The 12,617-nt window shown below is 35.6% G+C and overlaps 1 protein-coding gene across 2 annotated transcripts in view; it reads right to left on the reverse strand.

Annotated features, from left to right (window-relative positions):
• The window catches only part of LOC105439770, a 30,906-nt gene extending 18,539 nt beyond the window's left edge, over window positions 1-12,367 (reverse strand). Inside the window, exons 1-3 of one of the 2 annotated variants that reach the window (XM_030997712.1) lie at window positions 12,292-12,367; window positions 2,194-2,469; window positions 386-487 (exon numbers count right to left, since the gene is read on the reverse strand). In XM_030997712.1, coding sequence (XP_030853572.1) covers window positions 386-487; window positions 2,194-2,316 — 225 coding nt within the window. In that variant the 5' untranslated portion in view covers window positions 2,317-2,469; window positions 12,292-12,367. Of the gene's footprint in view, window positions 1-385; window positions 488-2,193; window positions 2,470-3,347; window positions 3,420-12,291 lie in introns of those variants that run through there. The other variant, XM_030997713.1, reaches the window with a different exon arrangement.
• Window positions 12,368-12,617: the final 250 nt, after the last annotated feature.

Raw genomic sequence — 12,617 nt, forward strand, 5'->3', positions numbered from 1 at the left:
AAGTCGTTCGTAAAGTCATGCATAACTTTACGAACTCTTTATGAAACACCCCCCTGCTCTATCTCAAACCTTTACTGAATATTGGAAGCATATTTTACAAGCTTGTCATGAAAACTTTAGACCCCTTCCTTTCAATATTAGGGAAAGTTAATGAAAACCCTTAAAGAGGAATCCAACCTTAATAGCAAAAACAAATCTAGAAGAAAGCACCAAAATCAGAAGCGTTATGGTGAAAGTTTTAGTGAAATCGGACACAAAAATCAGAAAGTTATGAATTGTTTGCAATCACTATGAACAGTATGAAGTATGAAGGTATGAACACTTCAAATTCGCCGTTTTGTAAGGCCAAATAAAAAAATGTGTTTTTCGTCTGGAAGCTACTCACCAATTGGATGGTGGATACGCAACACAGAAGATAAAATACTGATCCAAATGCAATGAAGTAGGTATTGTTGTACTCGTCACATTCACCGCCCTGGAACTGAACCTATAAGGGATTTCAAAGAAAAAGGAGAAAAACATGCCCCTTAGAGAGTTTTACCGGTATATCATTTAAAAGTATTAATGACAAGTTTTACAAGAAAACTAATCATTGGCTAATCAAGTCAACTTTAAAAAATGGGCATCTTGAATAAGAAATTTGTTCTCATTCATATTTTGCAACTTCAAGGGGACTAACCATTTTTTTAAAATAGACATATATGAAGAGCCATTCTCATATCCTGCTCAACCTCTCAAAATTTAAAGTGTTCTCTGGCTGATACAAATTTGTTGAGGCCCACCTCAATAAACATGAGAACAAAATTACAATAAAACATGACACAAGGAAATGGAGAACAAATTGTTTGGTAACAATGATGACATATGACGGTATTATTATTATTTGTGGCCCTAAATCCCACCCCTCCTCCACCCAAACTTAAAGCATGGTACAAGTGAGTGAGAAAGCAAAGGATTTGAGATCTTTTAACCCTCCACCACACAATTTCATTCGCATTTTACCGATTATGCATGGGCAGGAAAATTGGAAAGGTACCATAGCAACCATAGGCGGGGAGCTGAGAAGATACAAATCCTTATGGTTTGATGAATTTCAGCTGTGACAGTATGATCAGACACATTTTTATTCTTTCAAATTCTATTTAAGCCATTGCCCACTGAACCTTGGTTGTTCCTGTATTAGACATCTTGGGAGTGTTTTACAAAGACTAAAAATATTTGGTCTTATATAGCGCTTTATAATACAATGTCTCTAAGTGCTTTACAGATATACTATTACCCCTGTCATTGGATTAGGTGCTAGCTTGCCCGCACAATCTCCATTCCCTGGGAAACATTCCAGCCAGGCGTTACTTGACGCTTAAAAATCTGTTTGACCAACAATGACGGTCGCATCCTACCGGGTACCCATTTAACGCCTGCAGTAGGTGGAAAGTAGCAAGTGCAGGTTAATATCTTGCCAAAGGATGTGCCGTGTCGGGATTTAAATCCTTGACCTTCGCATCTCCAGTTTACAAGCGCCTTAAACCACTCGGCCACGGCACTTTATGTTGGACTTAATGATAAAGTTGAGTTCTGGTCATGCGATTGCATTGTGAAAGAAACGTTGTGGAATCGATCAGAAAAGGTTGATCATCTAGCATATAAGAATTAGTGTGTACCACAAGGTTTTGTACACCTGTACAAGCACTGTACACAGAAAGATGGATATGGGACTACTTGAACATGCGGCATAAAAATCTGTCCTAAATTTGTATGATGTTACATGCTATATTTAGAATATTAAGGCATTTGAAGAGCCATGCTTTTCATGGAAAATGTTTTATCAGATGTCCTTCCACACTTGCATTATACAATGATAACGCTCACAAATTATTTTTCTCCTCTTCCCAGAACTCAACCTTCTCTCTAAGTATGGCAGGCCGTTTAAGCCACTGTTCGCTCTCACCACTTACTGGCATTGGTTTCTCAAGGGGTGTACAAATCGTGTTCACAAAACTACAGAATTTACATTTGTTGATAATTCATTATTAAAGGAAAAAGTAAAGATCATACCAAAACAAACAGCCCGCCATAGTTTAAGTCCAACTTAAAGTGGATCTTATTCATTGTGAAACACCCCCCCCCCCCCCCCCCCCGGACATATATGAATATCCAGTAGTCAATGAGTTAAAAATATATTTTTTAACTTACAACACAGATGCATGATCCATTTAGGCATGCCCCATGGCCGGAGCAGTTAGCAGGACAGGAATAGTCTATGGGGTTGTAGATATTCAGTGATGTCATAATGTTTGCTATGGTAATGTTCCACATGGCGCAACGGAATTCAGGTACGGGTAGCTGGTGCGATGTCTCAGGAGCAGTTTTTCATGGCATCTCTCCACAGGGGTAGTTCTCACAGGCATGCTTAGTTGTGGGTTTGTAATTAAGTTTTAAGTTGTTACTGCTTCGAGTTGTTCATTTTGTCTGTGTATCAAAAAACAGGAAACAAGATGAAAATGCAACGAATGAGATAAAAAATAAGTTACATCTTTTAAATTTTGCCAGGTAACAGCTGGATAGTGAGGAATGATGACAATCAAATCATAATGAGACAATTTGCTATCAAAAGAATCATTAAAATTAGAATAAAACAATGAAAAAAATCACCAAAAAACAGAAAACAACAAAAGAGGAATTTGGAAAGAAATGGAAAAGAAAAAGAAAGAATGGATCAATGAAAAAGACAACCAAAAGAAATTACAATACAAGAAGATAAATACATTATGAAAGAGACATTATAAAGACATTATGTACTCAATAAGTAAATTATGGTGTTAAAGTTAACAGGCTAGAAGGAGGAGGAGGAAGAAGAAGAAGAAGAAGAAGAAGAAGAAGAAGAAGAAGAAGAAGAAGAAGAAGAAGAAGAAGAAGAAGAAGAAGAAGAAGAAGAAGAAGAAGAAGAAGAAGAAGAAGAAGAAGAAGAAGAAGAAAAAAAAAAGAAGAAGAAGAAAAAGAAGAAGAGGAAGAAGAAAAAGAAGAAAAGGAAAATCAAGAAGATGGAGAAGAAGAAGGAGAAGAAAAAGCAGAAAAAGAAGAAGAAAATAATCAAGAAAAAGATGAAGAAGTAGTAGGAGTAGGAGAAGAAGAAGATATAAAAGAAAAAGAAGAAAAAGAAGAAAAAGAAGAATAAGAAAAAACAGTAAGAAGTAAAAAATAAAAAATAAAAATAAAAAAAGTGTGAGAAGGAGAAGAGAAGACAAATAATTAAGAAGAAGAAGAAGAAGAAGAAGAATAAGAAGAAGATGATCATGGAGAAGAGAAAACAACTACATGAACTTAAATGAAAACTTGAACAAACTTACAGCATGACAGTCAGTCTCCAAATAAATCACAAAAAGTCTGGAATACAATGAATGCACTGTGCGTTTGCTTCTCTCACTTGTTTCTCTCAATACAAACAAGTACAGTACCTGTAAAAAACATTCCAGCGGCCTTTTGTGGCTTTCCTCTTTCTTTAACCACACTCCGCTTTTCAGTCACAATCACATGACTTCATCCACTGTCTCCTTATTGGTGGCATATTTGCACAATTGCATCATGGGTCATAAAAAGTTGGCTCTCTGTCAACTGGAGGCCATCCAATGTACATAATTTCCCACAAACCTTTGGTAAGTTTTTTCTTTCTTTCTTTTTTCCCTTCCAACGTTGTGATACACCACTGTATTGATTGCTTCCTGTAATTTGCCCAATGACACGTATACCAGTGATCATTACCATTCATGTGCAATAACTTTTACAGGATCTACGTAAAATCAAAATCAATAGTACATTGTATTTGCATCTATCTGAAAAGTTCAAGGAAAAAGGATAACTGTAAAAATGAAAACTGCTTAATCAGCTCAAACGACTAACAAGGGAGCAGTCTTGATTCTAATCATGGAATCATCATTTTAGACAACCGTGGGAACATCAATCACTTTTAAAATAAAAAAGCAGAAAATTCAGAGAAACTGAAGAAGAAAAAAAAAAAGGTTTGAGGAAAATTAGACAACTAATCAAAAAGTTATGAACATTTTAATGATATGAAGATCGGCATCTAACTCCTTGTTTAGATGTGATGTGGCAAAAAAGTGATGTTTTCTTTTTTTTAATAGAGTGTCAGTAAAGCATCAGTTTCAGATTTTCTGTTTAACACAGAGCTACACATGTGAATAACTTTCAGTTGAAATTCATTTACACGTTTTAAAAACATGACTTTTTTGCGGAGGTTTATTGCATCATATCTAAACAAGCATTAATGGCGACGAATCTACAACTCTGTCATGAGGCTGTGACAGGGCAGAAAAGCAGAAAAATGAGAGAAACAAATAAGTGAAAGTTGAGCAATATCCATTCAAAAATAGGAAATTTGGCAACAATGTGACCTATCATGTAAGCTCCTCTCCGAGTTGCTCTGTACAGAATATTTCATATAGTTTCATTATAGTTACTGATGACTTGTTTCATAGAGGGGTTGTATAAAAATGTATTTACAACAACTATACTTAGGGCTAATGTATGATTGAACTTTTTCTAAAGGGAAAATATGAATTTTCATTTTTCTTTTAGTAAAGCTACATATTTTTCTCATGAAAAACAGTCAAGTTTCTAATAAATGTTATACATGGAGAGGATCTCTTTCAGAAATTTGAAAACAAATCCATTTCGTCTTTAAACTTTTTGACAATTTTATTTCTGCTTTGCATAATTAAACTTTTCTGATATTTTTATCTAAAAACACACATTTTGTTACAATAGAATTTAGACAATTATCTCTTTGAAAAGAACAGCTGAGAAATAATATTTCTTCTCAAACAATCTCTTGTGATAGATGATAACTTTTTTGAAGTGCAGCAAACTATTTTTAGCCATGACACAGGGGTAACGATCAATTCTTTTACTCCGCTTTCTATTGGTAATTTGTAATACAGTTGTACATAAAAGATCGTTAATTTGATTTCACTTTCTATAGGTAATCTGTAGTAAATAAAATAATCACAGCACTTGAATAGCCCATAAATTATAGTAGCACTTTGCTAGTCAAAACATGATAGCTGGATGTAATTAGATATGAACATTTTGCAAAATAATGAAGAGATATTTTTTGGACCTGTCTAGCAATAATAGACCAACTAGACTGTACCAGAGGTTATGCTATGGTCACATTACCAAAGAGTAGCCTGCTCGGCGGCCGAGCGGCGAGTTTTTAACCAATTCTGCCCGGCGGCTGCCCGGCCACCGAGCGGCGGTCACCCAGGCAACGCTCGTTTTTAGGGCATCGCTCGGTCGCCGCTGAAGTTTTAGCGCGGAGTTAAAATTTGGGCGGCGCCTGCTCACTTTTCACTCGCCGCCCAAAATACGCTCGGTGCCTGGGCGTTCGTCGCCCGGGCATCGCTGGGCGATGCCTTAATTCCAGCAGCGACCGAGCAGGCTACTGATCGGTCGGTCGCTGCTCTGATTTGTGGCCATAGCTTGAGGTTCATTTGCATTCGCTCTCATCGCAATTTGTACTCTAGTGAGACCTGTGATGCCATTGCAACAGGAAACATTCCTGATGATATATGACAGCACAGGTCATTTTCGGGCGGAACCGTTGCTCTTGTCACCAGTTATCCACTTTCAGAACTCAACTAAAGACATACATGTACATGTACCTATTTCAGATCGCTTACAATTAGTCACTGCTTTTTTGTCTTTCCCAGTTAGAATCACAAACAGACATTTTTGGTAGTTTTTCAGTCTCATCAGCGTCTATGATTACGCAACTAGATATCGGCGCTTTATAAATTCCTGGATTGGATTGGATTGGAACTGTACTTGTAGGTACTGTCTGCCTGATCTTCACAAAATTCTATTCATTTTCCTCATCTAATGTACCGTTTCCATCTTTTCTTTAATCTAGCCTTTTGTTTTTCCTGCCCCCCTTTTTTTTTTTATATCTCTTAGTAATTTTTTCTTTCTCTTTCAACTCCACTTTAACAAAAATCTTTCATTGTGTCATTCTCTGTTTTTTCTTCTATCATCTTCTTAACTTTCTTTTTGTTATTCTTTATATTAACTCTCCTATCATATACTCTTTCTATATTTCTTATTTTATTCTTTGTTTTCCCTTTTATCATCTCCTCTTATATCTCCCCCTTTCTTATTCTTTATCTGTACCATTCTATCATCTTCTCTTTCTATCTTTCCTTATGTTATTTTTTGTTTTTATCTTATCCTCTTCTTTTTCTACCTTTCCTTATGTTATTCTTTGTTTTTCCTACCATCATCTTGTCTCTTCTACCTTTCCTCATGTTATTCTTTGTTTTTATCTTATCCTCTTCTTTTTCTACCTTTCCTTATGTTATTCTTTGTTTTTATCTTATCCTCTTCTTTTTCTACCTTTCCTTATGTTATTCTTTGTTTTTCCTCCCATCATCTTCTCTTTCTATCATTCCTTATGTTATTCTCTCTAGATACACACTGTGCAATGTAAAAATAAAGAGCTATATATTAAAACTGTCTGTTACAGCTAATCACTCATTTATCAGCATTTTATCATATGATAAAGCTTACATAAATATAAGCATGGCACAAGGTTCATACTATAAGTGCTACATGTAAATATGCTTTACACTTATGTTCTGTCATCAATTGGTGTATGCATGTTGGTATTTCTCAAGTGAACATCAATTAGGAAATTTAATAGGTTGTTTGATAGACTATCCCCTTTTCCCTTAAAGGTATAATATCATTATTTCTAAATATAGAAATAGGCAATGAACAAAATAGAGAAAAGATAGAAAGAAAACTTCCAGTGAAACAGTTTCCCCCCATTCATATTCCAAAATGGAGATTTGAAAGAATTAGATCATGAATGTTAATTGGGCCTATTACACCTTGCCATTGCACAAGCATCTCTCCTTGAATACAAAAATATTGAAAAAGTCTATGCAATTATTTCTAGACAAACTGTGTCATTTAAATGTAGATAAATATTTAAGTTGAAGAGTTAGCTTTTAAATACGGCTTCAAAGCATGATGTTGTGACTGGATATTTCACACATGTTATTGTTTTGTAAATATGAAATCTAGAAAGAAAAACATACATTTTCAAGATAAATGATTACTTGCAAGAGGCAGAAAACACCCTAAATGTTTAAAACAGAAATCATCAGATAGAATTCATGGAAAATAATAAAGAGGTCAACAAACTTTTCATATCACCCAAAACAGACCCTTTGCATATATTTACAATGTAAGGGTGTCGTACAATTTGGATGAGAGGTTAACAAACTTTCTTGAGGAACATTCCATACATGTATAAAGGTGAACAAACTTTTGAGTTTTGTATAGCGTTATCATGTGAAGCGGCACAGTGTTTTGCGTACACCTGCTTCGAGTCTTATCAGTTAAATTGACCATTAATCATTAAACTGGATAATTAACCAGAGAACCGGACTCTGGCCCTATTACACCAGCATTAATATTACACCATACATAAAGCTTTGTTCACACATCACAAAGTCAACCGAATGCAAAAATAAATGGTAACGCAACATAATGATTACACAAGCATAGTAGAGGTGTTATGGTCTAGTGAATACATCACTGGACTGTGGATCATATGGTTTGCGGCACGAATGTCTTTTGCCAAGACATTAATCTACATTTGCCACTCTCCACCCAGGTGATGTAAATGCATTGCCGTAGGAAGAAATTTCTTATCAGGGTACCTCGGTAAATGCCAGGGTAATAATAGCAAAGCATCTAGTATACAACTGTATGTTACTATTAATGATATAAAGGATGACTGGAGGTTATGTGTCTGCATGGACACTCAAAAAAATAGAGCTGTCACTTATGCCTTTGGATTTGACAAAAAAAAATATGCATCAAATAATCAAACAATCTTAACTACATGTACATGTGTTTCATAAGATATTGTCCTTCATATATCTAAAAAGAATTATGGAAAAATGGAAAATATAAAAAATTGCATGTTAACTTCTTCAAATTACTGTTTGAATCAACTGTACGGACACACCACATGTGAATATAAGTTTCCCAATTCTCAATTAGGAAGGTACTGAGAATCCTAAATGTAAAGTATTGCCATATTATCTCTTGCCATTCTATTTAATACACATGAAATATTTCTATTCTGCTACAGCCTTATTTCAGGTGGTCTACAACGTCATGTATGAACAAGGCTTTATTAAAGCCATCATTGCTATAATTAGCTAACAGATCCTCACTTGATCTGCAAAATTATCAATTGCATAATCTTTCATTCTCTCTCTCTCTCTCTCTCTCTCTTTTGTTCTTCTGCCCTCCATGAAAAATAGAAGGCCAAGTACATGTAAATAGATTTCTAAAATTCTTGTCCAATCTTTTGGATTGAGGGGGTTCCCTGTTAAATAATCTTTTCCTCCACATACCGGTAGTCTGAAAACACCTGAAATTTATAAGGTCAACTTAAATACAATTTTTCCCTAAAAAGTTTTGTTTGTCCATGCGCTATAGAGACTTAAAACAAAAGAAAGTTGCACTACATGTACATGTACTTCTGCAAATTTGACTGTCAGTATTACTTTGATTCCTTTTAATGCTATGCAAACAAAATATCACATAACAAACAAAAGAAGAAAAATAAGAAAGAAAGAAAGAATAAGGTAGGGATAAATTAAAAAAAATTAGAGAAGACATGTACAAGTAATATCACATTGTTATGTCTGCAGTACTGAGTAGACACTTGTTTTCGATAAGACTGAAGAAAATCATTAAAACATAGACAAGTTTCAAAGTTTGAAAAAAACAAGATTTTCGCTATCGCCAATGTGGGACTTGGCCATGTTATGGAGCCAATAAAATATAAGCAACAGATTATGATGGTGCCTATATAGACCTTATGATAATAATAATAGTGTAAACTTATAGATCTCTGTGATCGCACACACCGTCCAGGGACGGGGGAGTTCATGAAACCTGAACAGTATTTTGGAAAAATCAGGAATTTGATGACACTGCTGAACATTATCTCTTAAAGGCAGGCTTTACTACTTCAGCTAGAAGGGATTAGACCACCCAGCGAGCCAGCGAGGTCACTGTGACAGGCGGCTATCTCATTAACTACGCTCTCATTTAAAGGTAAAGACCAGTATTGGAAACGCCCCAATTTCAAAAAATGAAATGGAAGCTCTCATTACCAATCATGTGAAAGAATATGTTTTGACTAATACATGATGATAAAAAATTTGCCGGGAAACCGCCTACTAATTCATATTTTATTTGGTAAATTTGTTTCTCTCATGGTCTGTGAGAGATATAGGGTAGTCCCATATACATCTTTCTGTGTATAGTGCTTGTAACTTTACGAAGAATGGGCCAAATTTCTTATCATTTTGATGATTCCAGAACCTTGCAGATGCTAGATGCTAGATGATCGACCTTTTCTGATCGATTCCACAACGTTTCTTTCACAATGCAATCGCATGACCATAACTGGTCTTTACCTTTAACATAAGAAAAAGAGGATCATGGGGGACCAACAAGCACCGATTGGGGAAGTTTTCTATATAGAGGGAGCAAGTAGCTACAAGTAGGACAGTGTGCCTTTAAAGCCAGAAGAAACCTTGTCTAATTGTCTTCCCCGTTATCGTGACAGGGCTCTGGACTACTTATTTAGTGGAATACGGACCATTGAGCACGACTCTGCTCTTAAAAAAAAGACTACACAATCTTCCCATTCATATATGAACTGGTCATTTTTAAAAGAATTTACACCTTGTTTATGTCATTGTCATTTTGTATCCCTTTGAAAAGACAGTGGAAGCTGGAATAACAGTCAATTAGTTTAGTTTCAATAAGTTAGTTTCAATAGATGCATGCAACACTTATTGCTATTATCGTAGAGTAAATATCAAGTTGGCAAAGTGAAACCAGCTTTTTTCGCAGCATTAGTTGCGTTTCCGGCCAATTCAGAAGTGAATGTTTTTGTCATGTAAATTGCATGTTAGTTAATCAAGTTTACACATGAATAGTAAGCAAAGATTTTATCACTACGGTAACAAATTTCTACCTTTTTACTTAAATTCTTAGACTGATGTCAAAGAATGTTGAAAGACGTTGATATATGTTGATATATATGGTAAATTATTTTTTCTATTGGTATGTGAGTGATAAAAACGCATGTGTGCCTGGTCCCATATACATCTTTCTGTGTACAGTGCTTGTAACTTTATGAAGACTGGGCCAAATTTCTCATCATTTTGATGATTCCAGAACCTTGCAGTATACATCTATGCTAGATGATCAACCTTTTCTGATCGATTTCACTATGTTTCTTTCACAATGCAATCGCATGACCATAACTGGTCTTTATCTTTAAAGGTCTGGCAACAAGAAAATCAGCTGAAAATGGCATTTAAGACATATGGAAAGAAATTTTCAAGGAGATTTCGAATATGACAATCGGTTTCCACTTGGAAAATGATTTAAAAATGATAAGAGGACCTGAAGATTTACTTTAAGAATGCCCCCCCCCCCCAAAAAAAAAATATTAAAAAACTTATAATTAGAGTCTGCGCAAAGAAAAAATGATGTCACAAGACGACGATTGCATTATAGCTTGGTACTCTATTGTCATAGACGTACACGCTGAGTGCATCGATTCACGTTGACAAAGAGATATTCTATCGATTTTTATTTTCCTTCTCAATATTTGCAGACATTTGTTTAAAGATAAAGTTGAGTTCTGGTCATGCGATTGCATTGTGAAAGAAACGTGGTGTAAACGATCAGGAGAGGTTGATCATCTAGCATATAAGAATTGGTGTGTACCACAAGGTTCTGGAATCATCAAAATGATAAGAAAGTTGACACAGTCTTGGTAAAGTTACAAGCACTGTACACAGAAAGATGTATATCGGACTACACAAACTTAATTATGGCGTAAAAATCCGTCCCGATTTGTATGATGTTACATGCCATATTGAGAATATTAAGGCATATGAAGAGCCATGCTTTTCAGGGAACATTTTTCATCTGATGTTTATCCACACTTCCATAATAACAAAGATAACACTCACAAATTAGTTTTCACCTCTCCCAGAACTCAACCTTCTCTTTAAGTTTATATGATGGAGGATCCACACTCAGATTCATCTGATTCCAACAGTAAGCGTGAATTTGACATAGGATCTGGATCGGAGTCGAGTTCTGAATTGACAGATCCTGAAGATGGAGCTAGCTGCGACTGCGGCATGGCGGGGTGGGACAAAGCAGGTGGCCTTTTGACGTCATGACCCGACGAGCTCACGCTCTGCTCTAACTTTACAAGTAACTTTTTTACGAGTATTGGGCGCCGAGGCCAAATAACTTTTTTTGCAAGGGAGTCCAGATTTGAGTTTATAAAGTCTGTATAAATGAGTCCTAGAGTAAAGGAGGGGGTAATCGACCATCTCCAGTTTTCGGCCGATCCATTGGATGCATTACATGTATGTACACAAATTTGGGGTTCGGGCTTACATTTTAGGTGCTCATGTGTCCCAGGAGCCTATAATTAAGTAGTATCGAGCTAAATATACCTAGAGTAGGTAGACGTTGTGTGTTTGGTCTTTGGAAAGGTTGTGGGTTTTCACCTATCAAGACAGTTGACTCAAAATGGTAGATCTAATTGAAATTTCTGAAGAAGTTTATGTGCACTACTTCATATATAGTTTAACTAGAACTTAAGTAGAATAAAACATAACTCATAAGGTCTATGTTGGACAATAAAAGCTCAAGCACAAGGCAAAGCCAGGGCCCAGGGCCTAGCTAGGAAAATTATTGTTTATGAACCATGTTGGTTGTTACTGTTTATTAATGTTAGTGACACTCTTGATGCATGCATTTTGATAAATCCAAAGGCAAAAAGAATTCGCTTTTCTAAATACTTTAGTTTAGTTAACCACTTCTCTCGCAACACTTAATCTAGACCTACATTGTATAGATATAGACCTAGTAGTAATAGGTCTACATGATAATGGCAGCGCTCCAAACCAATAAAGCACTAACAGTAACTGTTACTCTACACGTACATTCTAGGCCGATAGAGGCCCATGAAAATGTAGCCAAGTTCCGCTAACAATTGTTATGCCGGTGACGGCAACCGTCTTCGTCATTTTAAACATTATCTTGTTCATTTGCTGCAAATCAATCTCAGCAATAAACTGTAAATTTTACAATCACGAAAATGTACTCGCAACTAATTAATTCATCAGTCATATAATATAATGCTAAACTTACAAGTTTCAGAGATTCGGAATCATCACAACCGCGCGGCATGCGACAGGAACATTTTTCACATCTTTGACTTATTACGATTTCGATCTCACAATGACGTCATTCATAAAATTATGTGACATCATCATTATACATTGCATTGCAAACTAAATTTGAAAAATAGTACAGTCACATGATTTAAAATTCTACACATGAAGCAAAATAAGCAGAAGAATGAGTAGATCTAGGAGGAGAAGAAGAAAGAGAAAAAGATATAGAGAGTTAGAGAGAGAGAGAGAGAGAGAGAGAAAGAGAAAGGGGAGGGGCGGAGAGTTCTAATTTTTTTTTTC

This window comes from Strongylocentrotus purpuratus, unplaced genomic scaffold (genome assembly GCF_000002235.5).
Source record: "Strongylocentrotus purpuratus isolate Spur 01 unplaced genomic scaffold, Spur_5.0 spur5_scaffold_4, whole genome shotgun sequence".
Taxonomy (NCBI): Eukaryota; Metazoa; Echinodermata; class Echinoidea; order Camarodonta; family Strongylocentrotidae; genus Strongylocentrotus; species Strongylocentrotus purpuratus.